The 18,440-nt window shown below is 33.2% G+C and overlaps 1 protein-coding gene across 1 annotated transcript in view; it reads right to left on the bottom strand.

The window, feature by feature from the left end:
• Zw (glucose-6-phosphate 1-dehydrogenase Zw) overlaps positions 1-18,194 on the bottom strand; it is a 62,084-nt gene extending 43,890 nt beyond the window's left edge. The window contains exons 1-4 of the mRNA XM_090384961.1: positions 17,957-18,194; positions 10,905-10,942; positions 6,030-6,138; positions 1,336-1,553 (exon numbers count right to left, since the gene is read on the bottom strand). Coding sequence (XP_090241087.1) covers positions 1,336-1,553; positions 6,030-6,138; positions 10,905-10,942; positions 17,957-18,088 — 497 coding nt within the window. The 5' untranslated portion in view covers positions 18,089-18,194. The remainder of the gene's footprint in view (positions 1-1,335; positions 1,554-6,029; positions 6,139-10,904; positions 10,943-17,956) is intronic.
• Between the last annotated feature and the right edge of the window lie 246 nt (positions 18,195-18,440).

Below are 18,440 nucleotides of genomic sequence, written 5' to 3'. Positions count from 1 at the left end.
AGGTGCAAGCTACAAAAAAGCAGTTAGGGTATGTACCTACATTTCTTGCAAATGTACAAGGGAGAAAGTCAAAAGTTTTCACCCCAGTTGGCAGAATGGTATGGGAGGGAACTGTGCCCCTTCATTCACTGAAATAAATAGCTTTCAAGTTACATAATTTCACTTTTTTCTATACTGTAAGTATACAGAAAGTCCCCGACTTATGTAAGCAGAGTTACGTAAATTCAGACTTATGTAAATTTTTTTACATAATTTTTTTTTTTTTTTTTGGGATTGTAAAATTTAAAAAACAGAAAAAAATAAGCCATCAATAATGACAAACACAGCATGCACAAACTGCAGAAGGGATATACAGAGTAACAAGTTTTTGAAGATTAAAAAACAGGAATGAAGAGAAGATTCTGAAAATTTGTGTTGTATATGACTGAAGATTTTAGTGAAGGGTCCCTGGGGGTCCCCTGCATTAAAATATACAGAGACCATCTTCTCTGCACAAATTTAAAACTAAACGCAATATGATTGAGTTTACTACCCGTTTATAACAGATTGCACTAACAGAAAAGCCCAATAAACTGAAAACTGCAAATTGTTTTATGGTAGTGACCTCCAAAAATGTGCTTTAGCAAAATGTGAGCTCGCGTGAGGTGATAATGTGTTTCTGCTTAACCCTGTGAAGTTCTTCACAGAAAATTTCATCATGGTGCCGACTAATGTAATAAGTGACAGTGGTACTAGTAAATCTACCAAGAAAAGGAAAGCGATCGATTTGGATCAGAAAATTAAAATAATAAGGATGTATGAAAATGGTCAGACATTAACAAGTATCACGCAGAATTCAGAATGCCAGTGTCAACAGTGAACACAATAATAAAAGACAAAGAATACGAGAAGCAGTGAAGGGATTGGCACCGACGAAGTCAACTATAATAACCTAGGCTACGAAATACATATCAGTTTTTCATTGTGTTCTTTCTTCCTTTTGTTTTATTTTCTTATATATGCCACTCTGGCTACTTCACCACTGTCCCCAGATAAAAAAGTTTTTAATTGAACTAATTAAAAATATAACTAATATATAAAAAAATATATATAGCTGATTAATTGAAAAATATATAACTATTTTGATTCATTCTTCTGAGGAGAAAATGCGATTTTGTAATTTTGGCATATCAGGGATATAGTAGCAATATTTTATTAGTCATTCCCAAGTTATGTAAAATTCGACTTACGCAAGTCCTGGAATGTATCTCTTGCGAATGTTGGGAACTTACTGTATATCATTATTAAAACTGCTTTTCTTTTATGTCTAGTTTACTTAAATTTTAAAATTTTTACCTGGTTGACATGCAGCTGTCATGAATATTTGTAGTTACACATTCATAAACAGTAGGTGGTAAGGCTAAATAGAAGAGCCTATTAGTGGGTAATCCATTCTCAAGCATGGAAATTTTATCAGCCAGTTTCTTGAAACCATCAGGTGAATCATAAGATCCACTCACATAATCGTTCTGTTTAAAAAAGGACTCGTACATTTCTTCTTCACCATCTCTTATCTATGAGAAAAATCAATTCATAATATCAGATTATTTGTTAAAATACACTGAAATACCTAAAAATGAAACAAAATATTTTAATTGGGTCACTGCATCTCAAATACAATTAACACAGACTGGCTTGAATTCTAAGTAATTACAGTTGTGAAATGAAAGTACTTAACTTCGAAATATAGATCTTCTGGAGTCCAAAAAATAAGACCACAGAACTTTCCAATGAGCCTCAAAAAATCATTTTTGTAACAGATATTATATCTACTTGTGTATAAACACTGATAAACCTCAAGCCCTCAGTTTAATGTTAGAATAGGCTCTAACATTAAACTACTATGCACCAAGCCCTTCTATAAACTATAGAGCAGATGGCAGTTTCTTATACTATTCATTTGCATTAATCTTCAAAAATTCTTCAACAAGACACTCAATGACTGAAGATTTGAAATCATTCTTACTGGTACAGCTCCCAAGTTCACAACACGTGAAATTAATAGCTCATCACTAAAGTTATGATCTTCATCCAAATTCTAATGGAAAGTTTTTAATCATTTAAAATTCATTGTTCAAATGAATTTTGGATTATAATCTACATAGAATAAACCAACTCAATTTCAGCTGAAGCTGTAGATTTTTTTTTTTTTTCCCCTCTCTGTATTTCTAGGGAAAGAAGCCTCAGTTTAAAATTCAGCCAATGTAATTTTAAACCTCTCTTGTTTCTGGGAAGTTTTCAAATTAATGAATGTATTATTTCTAATTCAGAGTAAAGAGGCAAACTATATAAATATAGAACAGTTTATATAGGCAAAGACAGAAATCCCTGAAGTCCAATTCTAAACAAACAAAAATTAGTTATTTAATAATACACACAGTGATACATTTAGCATGCAGTTACAATATATGAATATTTCCAAAATACAGAACAGACATATCACATTTGTGATGCTATAATATCAAACTATTAAAATTACATTTTTTTTTTTTTTTTTTTTAATGTGAACCCCAAACACGAGAGGTATTAGAACCTATAGTACTTAGTACTGTGATTTAGTTATTATTCCCTTACTTTTATTTTCTTTGTATTTTAATTTCTTTTTAAAGGAAAACTTGAGCCTGTAAGTAAACAATTTTTTAAAATTAGTGGCATTCAGCTTATCTAGTAGTTCTCTACAGCTTTCACCATCTGTCTCTGCACAAATTTAAAACTAAACAGAATTTAGTTAACCAAGAAGTAGGCAACAAGTATTTCCTCTAGCAACATACCATCACAAATTTCCAGTACCATTATTGTTGATATACAGCAATATGCAATTCATAAATAAATTGCCTGTTGCTAGGACAGTCTGTATGAAGGCTCAATAAAATTCTATAAATCTGAGAAGGCTGATTATTATCTCCAATTCTTGGAATGTTGACATCAGAGGAAATACGGAATAGTTGCTGGGGGAAAGATAGAGAGGTTAAAAGCAACGGAGACTATGAGAGCTTAAGGAGCTCCATGGCCTCTACCAATTGAAAGATAGCATGGGGACAAATATATTAGAATGAAGAAATTATTTAAAGCAATTATCACAGAAGTCACAAATGCATAAATACCATTAAGAAAATATAGTACGAGGATAATGGCAAGACAGATGAATGAGTGAAAGAGAAGAAAGAGGTCATATGGGAAAGTTTCAGAGTAATGAAAAGTACTGAAGTCTACAATGGCAACACATTGATCTGTAGTAGTAGTACTACAAAAAAGTTTAAGCAGAAAAAGCTGATTATCAGAAGTCATTGCCTAAGACAGCAAAGAATGGGGAGAAGGAGTTTTAGATAATGTGAATACAAAGAAGAAAGGACAAATCAGATCAGACCCTTGCATAATGGATGTGGGAAAGTTTTAGAAAACCCAGCTGATGCACTGAACAGGCACTTTGCATTATTTACAGATGAAAGTTCTTCACAATGGGGAGAAACTGTGAAAGTGAAGCTTGGACGCATGAAATTTGCAATACTGAAATAACAGAAGACTGCTTATTAGAAAAACTTTTGAGCGCAAAGGCAAGTAAAGCACCTAGAGTTGATGGTATATAGGTGGTAATTAATAAGGCAGGTGGAAAGGAGACTCAGGAGAAGTTCCTGTGGACTGGAGAAGTACCAATACATAAAGGCAGTTCTAAGGGGGGGGAAAAAAAAAAAAAAAAAAAAGAAGATTACAACTACCAACTGGCCAGTTTGAGTATTGCTGGGTGGTTGGGAAAATCATGTTCTCATTTGATAGAGTCACTCATAAGCTAAGCATATGAAATAATTGACATTATTTATATGAATTTCAACAAAGCATTTGACTCAGTTCCACACACAAGAGATAGGTTACAGTGTATTCACGAACAAGTTGGAGGACAGGGAAGATCCTTAGATGGTTCACAGAGCGGAAGCTATTGTTGTTATTTGGTTTTTTTTTTTAGGAGCATTAGCAACTAAGGCCATATTGCTCCGGGATACGCGGTGGTCATTCCCTGACCTTTCCGCATCCTCCGTATTTGGTGGTGACGGGCTCGAACCCCGGTCTAATCAAGAAGCGTGTGCTACGCACTGCTGCTCCTTCCCACCTGGCTACGGAGGCGCTAGAGCGGAAGCAGCACAGGTTGCAATTAATGGCTACTTCTCACATTGTGCTAACATAAGAAAGTTCCCTTAAGGAACAGTAGTGGAACACTGCCATCCTGATTTTCTTAAATGACATCATTCAAGAGATACAGGAGACATGATTACAAAATTTACATATGATGTCAAGCTCAGGAGGGTAGTTAATAATCAGCTCCAAGCAGCACTTCTTCAGGATAGCTTACTTAACTTCAATGACAGTCAAAGTGGTAGCTATGTTTTAATGAGCAAAATGCAAGGTCTTGCCACTTGACAAATAGCAACTCCAAAATAACTTATTCCGCTTGGAGTTGAATTTAAAAAAAAAAAAAAAAAAAGCAAATGAAAAAAATTTGGTGGGGGGGGGGGTACAATACAGGAGGAGATGAAGATGCGCATGCAGTGCAGACAAGGAGAGCCCAGGGCATTCTGTTGATTTATCAAACATGGTTTTACGTCATGATCCCACTGTACAAGAAAACTGTAACTACACTCCGTAAAAAGTTATCTAAGCACAGAGACTTGCATACTTACACACACACACACAGAGAGAGAGAGAGAGAGAGAGAGAGAGAGAGAGAGAGAGAGAGAGATTCTTAGAAGGGTCCAAAGATGGACAATACACGGTAAGACTGGCAAAAGGGCATCCATGTAAGAAAAAATTTCGAATATTAATTCTCAATTAGGTCCCTTCTAGGATTTCATTTTAGAAGGGACCTAATTGAGGTTTATAAGGGAAGAGAGGAAAATGAATAAGGAATGATTAGCTGTTATAAATGATTCTAGAACTAGGGGCATAAATTCAAATTGTAGAAAGTTCTTAATTATTAGAATAAGTTGCCTCCATGGGTGCAGGAAACTAAGCTTTAAAAATTTTCAAAAGCTAATAAGCACATTTATGTGAAGAGGGAATCACATACATAATACATAAATTATTTTATTTTAATCTTTTTGACTGGTGCAGCAAAAGCCTCAGCACTTCCTTGCACCATATGACTAACACTAATTTCAAGAGTAAAGACAAATACAGCATATGTAAATCTCACTCTGACAATGAGTAAACTATATTTATTTGCATTTATCATGCAACAGCAATTGCATAAGTCCAGGACACTATGACACTAGAGCCACTGTGTCCTCTCCTGAACTAGTGTTTGTGCTGGAATATAAACAATATGTATATATTTTTTGAATCCTATTAATTTTTATTGATAAGTAAAAATCATTTCTAAGATTGTAACTGTTTATTCATCCTTTTTTTTGTGGCCATGGCCATTGTGTTTATATGAAGGCATGTACTCTGTTTTTTGTTTAATAATTTTAAATTGTCAGTGGAACAATAAGTAAGGATCTAATATTTTGGGAAGGGCACACCTAGTGCATAAATATGCTATCATGTTCATGCACAGCAGTATCAAGATTTTAGGAATGGCTCTTAGCAAAAAAGACAACCATTGATTGCAAATTTTTGACAATAGGCAAATCTTATTTCAGATTTGCAGAGAACTTATTTTTTTATTTCACTATTGGAACGAATGAATAGATAAAGTGGGAGATGGCTTTTTCTTTTTCTTGCTGTATAAGCTTGCTTTCTTACATCATTTACCACTACTTTCAGCTTAATTTTATTGTTAATTCATTTAATCATATAATTCACATCAAATCACTTCTGAATGCCTCTTAAAAACTAAAAATAGTCTCCCACTATCTTTAGTTTTTACAAAACTAAAGAACTAACACTGTGGTTCAAACACTAAAGAAAAGTAACTGGAGTCTGGTATAAAATAAGTTTATTTGGAAAATAAATTAATACTACAAATATTTTTATAATTAAAAAAATTCAAATCTTACCTTAACATATGGCTTTGTTCTAGATTTTATGTCATCTACTGTAAGTTTAGAACGTGCATAACCAATAAATAGTGTCTTTTTGGGTAATAATTCATCTCTGTATAATGCCCTAATGAAAAAAATGAGTCCGTTTAATAATATTCAAAATAAAAACCATAATAAAGAAATTATAGTTTATTTCTATACTGAAATGCCTATCAAGTTGTACAGACCCTGCTGAAGCTTTTGCTATAATGAACAATATTACTTATCTATTACAATCAGCTTTCATATATATATATATATATGACTGTCAAAATTGATATTTTTTGCAATAGCCAACAGATTTTTAATCCAGATATGAATGTATATCTGGAATATCTATAAATTAAAAATATTTTCTATATCACTGTTTTTCTGAAAGTCACAATAGCAGCACTCAAGTAATGTTTTATACATCATACCAATTGGTACTCTATACACCAAGTATAGTTTTTACTGGTAAAATATTTATTTGCCATTATTTCTACCCTTCCGCTGTTATGAATGTGAAACAGTAAGTGTAGTGCTAATGATCAGGGCCAAATTTATACCTGTGCAAATTAGACAATTGTCTAGGGTCCATAATTTGGTAAGGTCCCTGACCACTGCTGAGCGAGAGCTTCACATTATCTTTTGAAAAAATAAAAAAGATTATATATATAATTTTTTTTTCAAATATAAATAAATAAATAAATAAAAATCCTTTCTTAAATAAAAAAAAATTTTCTGCACATCATTTGTAATTTTCTTCTTCCTGGACATCCTCCTGTATGGACCCATATACAAAATTTTTTTTCTGGGGTCAACAAATTTATAAGTTTGTTGACCTATGGAGGAAATCCCTAATGATAACTAAAAACTTGAGATATCATAAATAAGCTAGAAAAGGAAAGTAAAAAAGAAAACTTGTAGGTGAGAATATAATGTGGATTATCATTACTCTAAAATAATAAGGCTTAAGAAACAGGCCTAATGAAACTTGCTGCTTCCTCCAATATTAAAAAGACAATGGATAAAATGTATATGCTGCACAATACACAAAACTTAGACAGGATTTTATATGAATGGCTTAAAATTAAACATAGAAGATGCTTCAATCTCCAAGCCAATACTAAAGTAAAAGGATTTTTTTGGAGGTGGTGTGTGTGTGTGAACTTAATTTTGGTTGATTGTGAATAATTTATTACTCCTATTACAAATAGGAGTAATTCATGTGAAATATGTCAAGGCTATAGATATAACCCCCCCCCTCCCCTCCTCATAACTGAATGTGTCATTTTTTGGGCTTCATTAATGTCCCAGTAGAGCCAGAAAAACAAATGTTTACCATACCTACTAGAACACTAGACAATCTTAATCACATTTCTACCACTCTTGATCTTTTTCCCTTAACCATCAATCCTTCAAGATACACAGCTAAATGTTCTGATCTAGGTACCTCAGATTAGAATCTGGTAGTGGTCTCTTCTTCAATGGGGCCACTATCCCACAGCCATTCTCAAATTCATTGTCTGGCACTAAAATATGAAGATTCATGCAACTTCTATTTCTTCGTTTTACTACTGTTTCATCATACTATTTCATAGCTGGACTTTTATCATTGAAATTATTTTTGTATGGAGGAAATCCCAGATTCTCCATTCCAGTCTAAACTTCCATTCTTTATCTAAATCATTATTTTTATAAAAAAAAGTTGCTAAGGTTGTTTTGGACAAGAATAAGGCATATCACAATTAGATCAAATCAATCAAACTCTATTCTATGCTTACCCTGAAGCTAGCAACAGTTGTAAATAAGTTATCAATATAACCAAACTATTTTGAGAAGTTCATGAGCAGCAAAAAACTTGCCTCTTGTCCAAATCTTGTACGTGCAACCAGTCTACACTACCTACCTTTTTACACATCTTTTATAATGTCTTTGTTACTCACAACTGGGGCTACTAAGTCTTACATCAAGGTATTCCAGAATACAACCTTTATGTCATCCCAAAAATAATACCAGGATAAAGTAAAAATTCGAACATAGTAATGCCAAGAAAAATAAAATAAAAGTCTACTCTACTTTATGAGTCAAAGTAATTAATTCAATATAAAATTTATCAGAGTAACCTTTTTGATAAGGTCAAACTAAAATATTAGTGCTGTCAATATGCTGACAATAAAATTCCTGGACTTGTGCTGATGCAGTCATGTTCAATGAGTTTGAAAATAAATGCAAGTGGTATGTTATAGTTCAAGCTTCCAACAGATGATAGTACAGAGACTGTCCAGTAGGCAAATAGATTGCAAGTAACAACCAGTTCTGTTACTAGTGTTAACATTCCATGTCACGATTTTGAAACGAAGTAATGAATGAATATCAAATTTTCCTTTAAACTGGGGAAATCTGTAACAGAAATGAATGAAATGTTAAAAACTGTTTATGGTGATGTTAAGTCACACCAGTGTGCTTGAATGCTATAAGTGGTTCAAAGACTGATGTAAAGATGTTCACAATGACAGAAAAAAAAAAAAAGGGGGCATTCCTCACTCAACTTCTTAAAATGAGGACCAAATTGCAAAAGTTTAGGAAACTGTGGCAAGAGATCATTGTTTGACCCTCAGAATGATAGCTGAGGAGTTAGGTATGGATAAGGAGATGATTTTTCAAATTCTGCACAAGGGTTGAGGGAAAAGGAAAGTCTCTCCAAAATTTGTGCAGCATAGTCACACGGATGAGCAGAAGCAATGAGGAGTCTGGATGAAGTCTTCATTACATGAAGACTTCATCCTGACTTGTCCAGACAATCCTAATCTCCTTGACTGTATTGTCACTAGAGATGAGTGTTGGGTGTTTCAGAAACGAAGCAGCAGAGCATGCACTGGACTTGAATCATCACCAAGGACCAAGAAGCTTTGTTTATAAAGTCCAGTATCAAGATGCTGACTGTGTTTTTCAACAAACAGGATAAGATTCACAAGGAATTTGTACCTGAAGGGGAGAGAGTCAATGCTGTGTTCTACACACTTAAACTATTGAAGTGCATTTCCAGGTGAGATTGCAATTTTGAGAGAAAGGCAGCTGGTTCTTGTTGCATGACAATACCCCTGCCCATTCTACACTCATTGCAAAGCCATTTCTGATGAAACATGGCACTGTACAGTGCCATGTTTCATCAGAATTCTCCCTATTCTCCCACTCTAACATCCAGCAGGTATGAGATTTCAGGATGTTGAGGCCATAAAAAAAAACATAACTGCTGAACTGAATGTCATCTCTTTGGACACCTTCACTGACTCACTCTTTTCAGAAACTTTTAGAATGGTGTAATAAGTGCATTCAATCAGGTGATGATTGAATAAAAATAAAACCATTTTTGAGCACCTTCACTTTGTGTGCTTTTTTTGCACCAGTTGCCTGCATTCTTTTGTTTCTCAAAAATTGAACTTATGTACTTCAGGTTTTTTTTGTCATCTTTAATATTACCAATTATGTGATAACATGATTCCCTATAGAGCTTTAGAGGCACATTGAAGGATAAGGAACAATAATAAAGGTGAAAAAAATTCATACTGACCAAGAGTCTTGTTTCTTACAAGTTGTCAAAAAAAAAAAAAAAAAAAAAACATTCCTGCTGATAATGCAGCTGCTGCACCACCTCTGGAACTCACTTGTTCACTGAAACATGAATCACGGTTGAAAGTGGAGAATAAATTTGAATTTGTAAAAAAAAAAATACATTAGTAATGAAAGATAATACATAAATGAAAGAATAACAACTGCAAGTGCTTAATCAACTATTAAAATTTAGAGTTGATTCAACAATGCATTTCATTCAATTAAGGACTACTGATTCCACAGTTTTTCAGGAGTTCTATTGAATAATAATTATGTAATAAAAGGAAAATGTTGTAATAATAAAACATTAATATGTAAATTTATTCCATAAAATTTTGTGCAATCCCTACAACCCCTAAGTATGCATACTGCTAGTTGACAATCACTGATAGTCAAACCAGGAATCATTCTACAACAGTGTACAAGATTTATCCATATGATGAACTTAAGCTACGTATAAGCATGAAGAAAATACAAGGTTAAAAAGTTAGAATGACTTCCCCATCCTCCTACATAGATATAAACATCAATAGCAAATATGACCATTTTGAAGGTCACGTGCTACGTAAGAGAGAGATTAGATTACAGTACCAATATTCTCCCCCTCCAGTTTCCAAGTTTGAATACACCAGTAAAACATCCCATATCATGTTAGATATGCAGATTTCCTTTCCAGAGGAAAGAAATTCACATTTTCATGATTTCACACAAGATGCTGCCAAAGTAGCAGCAAAGGCAATGCAACTAGTACCCAAGAAGAGGATGTGAAGTTTGGTTTGGAGGAGGTGGAACATTTAACCTCTGCATATTAACCTAAATCAACTAAAAACAACTCTGGTTACTGCACATGTCATTTTATGTGCAGTACACAAAAGTAAAATAAGCCCTAGTTACTCTTCCAAAGCTGGTTTCACACTGACAAATGTTTTCTATCAGGTGTCTGAAATTAATGAAAAACCAAATATTGATAAAATATTATCACAAAGACGAGGAGTGCAAGGCGTGAAATTTCTAAGGGATCATAACATCAGAATTTGACAAGTCTGATGGAGGCATTATAATAATAAACTGAAAAAAATAAAGGCAAAGCAAATTTTGTTCCATGTAATAACTGTTTGTTATGAATGATAATTTAAGTTGTGCAATTCCATATTAGCAGCAACTGATACACAAGGTAATTTTGGGGAGGTTTGACATTTCTGTGAATACATTATATTAACAACTAATTTGTATTATATAAAAAAGCATACCTACCATAATGTGGGATAAATTTTTTTCTTTGCCAGGTCTCCCTAGAAGGAAAACCAGATGAAATTATGCAAAAAACTGCAATGATAATTAACTATTTGGCATTGAAACAGAACTAAATATTATAAGAATGCAAGATTAAAAAAAAAAAAAAAAAAAAAAATTCTCAAATGTTACTATAGGGCCAGATTAATTGTACCAATATTGCTAATAATAATAGTTTTTATTCTGTTAGTGGAAAATTCTGAAGAATAAAAATTTGAATGATGCAGGTTTTTTTTTGGTTTTTTTTTTTTAAAGTTTGCAATACATAGTTACCAGAAAAACAAGTTATTCAACAAAAATGGTATATAATGTATAAGACAGTTTCTAAGTAACTATTAATAATCACTTAATTAATGAAAAAAATACATGCATTTCAATTTTATTTTTAATAATTAAAATAAATTGCTATATACACCTTGGACATGGCATACATCCTACTGCATTATGGAGTAGTAACATTATTAACAGTTTTATAATTTATCAAACATGCTAACTAAAAGTTCTAGCACTTCTCAATATAAGGAAGTGAAATTTAATTTAACTTCCTGTTACGCCTATATAATTTCATCTCACTGGAAAAACCTGCCAGTGATAATGATTTGGAAAGGAGCCAAAATATTTTTGTCTTTTGAATATAAAATGTTTTCAAAGCAATGTCATATTTATTCACTTTCAGCCTTCTGCTTTTCGCAAATCATTGATGACAGACAAATCCGGCAAAATGGACTGCACATTTATGTGGGGTATTAATATGAAAAAACAAATTAAAGAATGGCATGCAAATCCAATATATATTTTTATTAATGACAGTTTTCACAAGAAGTTTCTTCCCCTTAAATTCTTATGGTCATTTCATTTTTCACTTAATATACCTAGAAATAACAAATTAGTAGTTTTCATTGGGAATACTTGAAGGAAGTATTGCAGCTGAGGTTGGCACTACTGCTTAATTCCATGGCATGATGAGGAATATGTAATATTGGTTACAGTACTATATTAAAAATTAAAATATTTGAATTGAAGGTTTTGTTTTTTTTTTTTTTTTTTTTTATTGTTAGGACAAATTACTATTCAAATATCAATAGAGCTATATTACTTGGATATTTTCAATGTTGAATGATGATAAAGGTTTAAACTACACTATTTCCGTTGATATTTTATATCAAGGGTGGGCAACCTTTATGAATGGTGGGCCAAATAAAATGTCAGTGAGGTACATGTAAACCAAATTTTTTTTTTTAGATTTCCACAATTTTTAGGATTAAAATGGTGTATAATGAAAAAAATTGTCATAAACAGTTGTTATTTATTGTAATATTTTTATACATACACAATTAATTTTATTAATAAGAAAAACAAATAAGATAAAATTAGAAAAATACAATTATAGTAAAAAAAACAAATACAATTCCAGTAATAAAAAATTGCAATATTTTATTTTTATAATATTTAATGAGAGATTTGATATCATTTATTTTTTATCAGGGAATCAATGTTTGTTGTAGCAATGTGCAGAGTATTTTCAAAATTTAAATCAGAAATTCCATTAATTCAAAAATATATATGTATTTTGAAAAATAACCTCAGGCCAGAGTTTTCCCACCCTTGTTTTATTTATATATATATATATATATATATATATATATATATATATAATTATTCTTTTGTATTATGATGGTTCAATTCGCATTTTATTTTTAATATTCTATTATAGTAGTTTTATTTAATTTCTTTCTAGCTTTTTCTGTTGTCCCAGTAGCTGTTTTAGCAATGCATGGGTACGAACAGAGTACCTATTATTATTCTTTTGTATTATCATTCTATTGTGGTTTTATTCGTCTTTGTTCATCATTAATGTCATTGTTTTATGCCATGATGGCTAATTAAACATTATCCGTGCCGGTGTTTTTTACCTATAGATATTATAGTTAATACATTACTGGTCTTTAAGCTAGCCTATTCTCGGTTATCTTAAAATTCCCGTGGCCTATACATTTAGGATTTTGCAACTTGTTGCGTATTGCTAAAGAAATTGTCATAACACTTATCGATGAAAAACTGTAGCAATAGGCAAATTATCAATACTATTTTATAACATACAATTATATTTTATAAAATAGTATTGATAATTTGCCTATTGTTACAGTTTTTCATCAATAAGTGTTATGACAATTTCTTTAGCAATACGCAACAAGTTGCAAAATCCTAAATGAATAGGCCACAGGAATTTAAGATAACCGAGAATAGGCTAGCTTAAAGACCAGTAATGTATTAACTATAATATCTATAGGTAAAAAACACTGGTACGGATAATGTTTAATTAGCCATCATGGCGTAAAACAATGACATTAATGATGAACAAAGACGAATAAAACCACAACAGAATGATAATACAAAAGAATAATATATATATTATATATCAAATATTATATAATATTATATATATATTATATATTATATAATATATATCAAAAATGTCCAAATTATACATGTTTTGTATACATTTAGTGTTATAGAGTATGCCTGTGTTGCACACTGCTGAAAACAATATAATTATAACATACAATTATATTCTAATTATTCATTTAGTCCATAAAGTTTGGCTATGGAGTAACGGGTAAATCTCTAGAAACTTTGCTGAATGAAGGAAAAATTAGGGAAATATTTTGGAATAGAAATAGACACGCCTTCCTCTTGGATTGTACTTCCTTCTGCATTATTGGCAGGAAATTCAGGGCTGTCATTGGCGCAGATTAAAAGCTATGTTCCCAAAAAACCGAAGTTAAGAAGATAAAGCGTTGATATATAGTAAGCAAACTGCAGCCATTATCAACCCACTGCAGGATGGAAGCCTCCTCAACAATTCATGTTGAGGGAAAAGGACCATAATCTGCCACGCTGGTCCAGTGCGGGTTGCAGATCGACCATATTTAGCAGTCAGGGGCTTGAAACCCAGTCTACTCAAGGAGCGTGTGCTACTGCACTCCCGCTCCTGACCACTCGGCTACGGATGCCTCGATATATAGTATATGTATATATAGTGTTGAAATAAATAGCCAACTTTCTGTTGACCATTAATTTCAACACTGAGTTACTAAATTACCCAAGGGCAGGGGAGTGGTGTATAATTGCAAAACAAATATGCACACATTTGTTTTGCAATTATACAGGGAACATAAAGAGACAAGATTAGCTAGATACATGGATATTGGCTTACACACATTTGAATTGGGTGGGTTACAGGAGAGTCATATGGGACTTAAGCAAAAACTCAGTTAGTTCGACATGCTGAGGAATTGATTAAAGAATTGAAAATGACATTCAAATCATGCCATGCCTTTTTTTTTTATTCTTCTTTTTGTGCAGTGTCCTTTTAAATATATTTCTGCATGCTGGGTTGGAGATTACACAGAGGAAATAAGTGGTATCATACACACACACACACAACAATAAACTGAAATTGCAAATGCCAAAAGCAATGCTAAAAAGGTTGGCAGTTGCAGAGAGCAGGCTTATCTCAGACAGCCTATCACTTTTGGTAGATTATATTACAGAAGACAGAGGTTTTGGTGAAGAATTCAGTAGATTAATTATTGCTCAATTTCTTTAACATTTTGTAAATTTAATTCTTACCATTTGTAAAGATATTTCTGGTAACTTAGATTCTTTTCAATATCTTATACATTTAAATTCTTAAACTTACAAGATACCAAAAGGAATACTACTACTTATTCTTATCAATAGTTGATAAATTTTTGGCAACTGCTTAATTACTACAAGACAGGTGTATATGTATGTACACACACTTATTCATTTTGTCTATAAAATTTTGCTATGGGGTAACAGGTATATGTCTAGCAGCTTTACTGAATGAAGCCAAAATTATGATAATACTTCCAAATAGGAAAAATTTTGACAAACAAATAAAACAAACTAAGACAAACTTTTGGAGTGAATGGTTGGATTAAATGGGAATATGATGCTGTATAAGCTTGCATCATAGACCTCTACTAATGCTAATAGAAAAGACTATTGTTACTTATTCTCATTTGAGTGCAACCACCCAGGTGGCCAGAGACAGTCCCAGGTAAGGGCTAAAAGGGTTGTAGCCCACATTAAAATAAGGTGGATTTTTTCTACTGATACATGACAATTAAAGCTTAATGATTCCCTGGAACACTGCTTTAGCCCCCTCCTTTAGAAACTCCTGGAAATGTCCTTGCTGACAACACCACTTCAGGGTTGCTATTCTCTTCCATTGACAAGGAAATAGAAATCCATGTGTAACAGACAACAACACAAATGCAAAATATCTGACAACTGATGGATTGATATCAGGATATGTGAAACAATGGAAGAAGAGGTAAGTAGGTAGGCATTGAAGAATGTTGAGAATTAAGAAAGAGGAAAAAAAAAAAAAAACAGCTGATCCTAGCATCACATGGAATAAAAGCTAGGGAAGAAGTGAGTACATACCAAATGTCATACCATTAAAGAACATTTAATAAATAAATCATTGAATTTAATAAATGAAAAACTAATGACATATCAGAAGCAGTTTCTCCCTGAAGCACAAAATGCATATAAAAAAAAAAAAAAAGTGATTCACTCACATCTACCCACTCAATATATTATTAGAGGACACTGTTTTTATTACCAATAATGATTTCCTTTCAAAAATTATAAAATTTTGTTCTATAAATTTAAGAAAGGAAGAGCTTCGAAGCCATTCCCAAGCTTATCTCCTACTGCCAATTAAATTTGTGCATTTATGTAAATTTCTGCCAACATTTAGTGGCCTTACATACAGTACCATTCCAATGGCATCAACAATTCTAAAAACTATCAGTAATAACCAACATTCATTCCTCATTGTAGCTTCAATACTTACTTATGCATCTGTTTCTTTCTTAAAAGAAACCTGTGTTGACCCTGTGGCACAGATTTTAAACCACATCAGCTATGTCCTCTTATCCTAACTCAACTTACCAGTATGGATTCAATTTCACTCGGGTTCATTTCTTGACTCTTAAATCCTGCATTGCATCCAGGTATCATTGTAATGGGGAACATGAGGACCAGGTTTTTGAGTGTTTTTTTTTTAGATAGACCTAGGAACACTTATACACAAGGTTAAGGGGGCATATGCATCCTCTGTCACCCCCCTGAATACACCCATGCTTAAATCTACACCCAGATTATTCCCAATCTAATAGAAATTAGATTTGCAATTAAACCACAACCAACTAATGGCACTGAATAGTGACCATATTTGTTTTGCTGTCCCATTCAGGGGTAGGTTCTTGCCATCTTTAAGTGAATACCCCTGAAGGTACCTCTAGTTTGGATTGCTGGAGATATGGGACAACAGGCACTCAAAGGTTTAGCCTTTGCCTAACTTCCTACAAGCACTAGATTTCATTAGTTGTAGCTACTAGGGCACTGCCTGCCTCCTTGCAGCACAGACAGGTACTGGGAAGCATTCTTCTTGGTAGCAATGAGGCCAGTATTAACTAAACACAAGACATACACCACACTAACACAGCACCACACTCACTTATCATTTTACAGTATGTTTCAAAGTGTACCATGACAGAGTTGAACTACGGAATTCAGGAGCAGCCCTACATAAAATACAACCAGGGTCACATTAAAGCTACAGCTAAACCAGCCATGGCCTCATGTGAAGAGAGGTCTCATTTTCAATTGTTGTTATTTGGTTTTTAGGAGCATTAGCAACTAAAGCCGTATTGCTCGGGGATATGCGGTGGTCATTCCCTAACCTTTCCGCATTTGGTGGTCATGGGCTCGAACCCCAGTCTAATCAAGAAGCGTGTGCTACGCACTGCTGCTCCTGCCCACCTGGCTACGGAGGCACCCCTCTCATTTTCAGTGTAAATATTTTCTAAAGTAGTGATAAAAATTTCTAATAATAAACCAAGAAAACGTGTAATATAAAAACATTCTTAAACTTAACTTGTTAAGTGTTTAAATTTTATTCTTATACAATAAATAAGTTAAGTTTCTATTACAATTGTTTTCATTATTACTTTATTTTTCAAGTCAAAAAACCAAAACATTTTTGACCTCTTAATTTACATTTTTATTAAAGAATTATTATTCACAATATAAATATAAAAACTTATGTAGTATTTGTATGTGTGTAATATACATATATTAAAGGGGCCTTAAATTTAAATATGGCCTGGGACCTATTTCATCCTTAATCTGGCCCTGGATACAATCCATGTCCATGTACAGTCTAAAAGGATTAACTTGTATTATCGTACTAACCTGCAAATACCAAATATAAAAGATATGGATGTTGATTTATAGATACTGAATGATAAATGCAAAAGTAAATTTTATTTGCTATGAATGCACGGTATAAACTGTCCGAATTTAAGACTTTTAATCACTTTTTAGACTTAACATTGCAGAAATGCAGAACTGGAGGTCTGCATTTCCACTTTAAATTTAATTTCCACTGATATAGTTTTATTAAGTTTTCAAATACAGTTAACTACAGAAGCAGTCGTCATTGATTTCTATACAGGGACGTCGGAACACGGTAGGGAGGACACTGGGATGCCAACGTCTGGGGGGGGGGGGGCGCCGGAATTCAAAATTTGTATTACAATAATATTTAAATAAAAGTATCTCAGGGGCGCCAAAGACATTTCTGTCAAGGAACACCAAAAACCCTAGCGCCGGGCATGCTTCCATACGTCTCCACATGAGACTGCATCCAACATTCCCTCCAACTTACAAGCTGCATACATAATGCATAAAATACACAGAACGTGATGTATTACATTTCGCCTACTGAAATTGTATCATATCGTTTTGTCTTGAGCAATTTAATAATTCTTAATGCCAAGACGTGCACCTAAACTACGCAACGGAGTAAAGAGGAGAGCAATTCGATACATTTATTCGCTCAAGAACCTTATACACGATCCTTACCGGTATTGTAAAGCACGGAGCATGGTTTCATTGCATATGACACTTACCGAAGCTCCAAGGACAACAAAAATGTGAAAAACATCTTGATCGAAATGAGTAGACTTCTCCAAATTTTGTATAGACTGTTTCAACAGTCTGATCCCCTCCATGCAAGCACTTCTTTCGGAATTTGATGTCATCCTTTCTATATATAATTGTCCTATAGGGAAACTCGGCAAGGCACGTGTAGCAGCAGAAAGCCAAAGCAAAATGGCATGACGGAAAACAACCTGTGTACTCGCTTTATGTCCGTTCTCGGTGTACGATGAACATTGCGACCAATCACAAAGCCGAAGCAAAATCAGGTGAGGCTTCGGAACTCGCCTCATAACAGCCTGTACGAAATAACCGGTTTCGCTTGGGCTTTCCTTGGTCGTGATCTACGACTGTTATGTATCGTTATGTAACCCAGAGTATTTTTCTATTGTCTTTTGACCTATTAAAATACTAATGGCTGTTCAGCATTCAAATTGCAAACTGTATATGCAATAC

The sequence above is a fragment of the Mastigoproctus giganteus genome, chromosome 11 (assembly GCF_048544385.1).
Source record: "Mastigoproctus giganteus isolate SK-2022 chromosome 11, ASM4854438v1, whole genome shotgun sequence".
NCBI classification, from domain to species: domain Eukaryota; kingdom Metazoa; phylum Arthropoda; class Arachnida; order Uropygi; family Thelyphonidae; genus Mastigoproctus; species Mastigoproctus giganteus.
The sequence above is the reverse complement of the archived record's forward strand: the minus strand, read 5'-3'. Positions and strand labels throughout refer to the sequence as shown.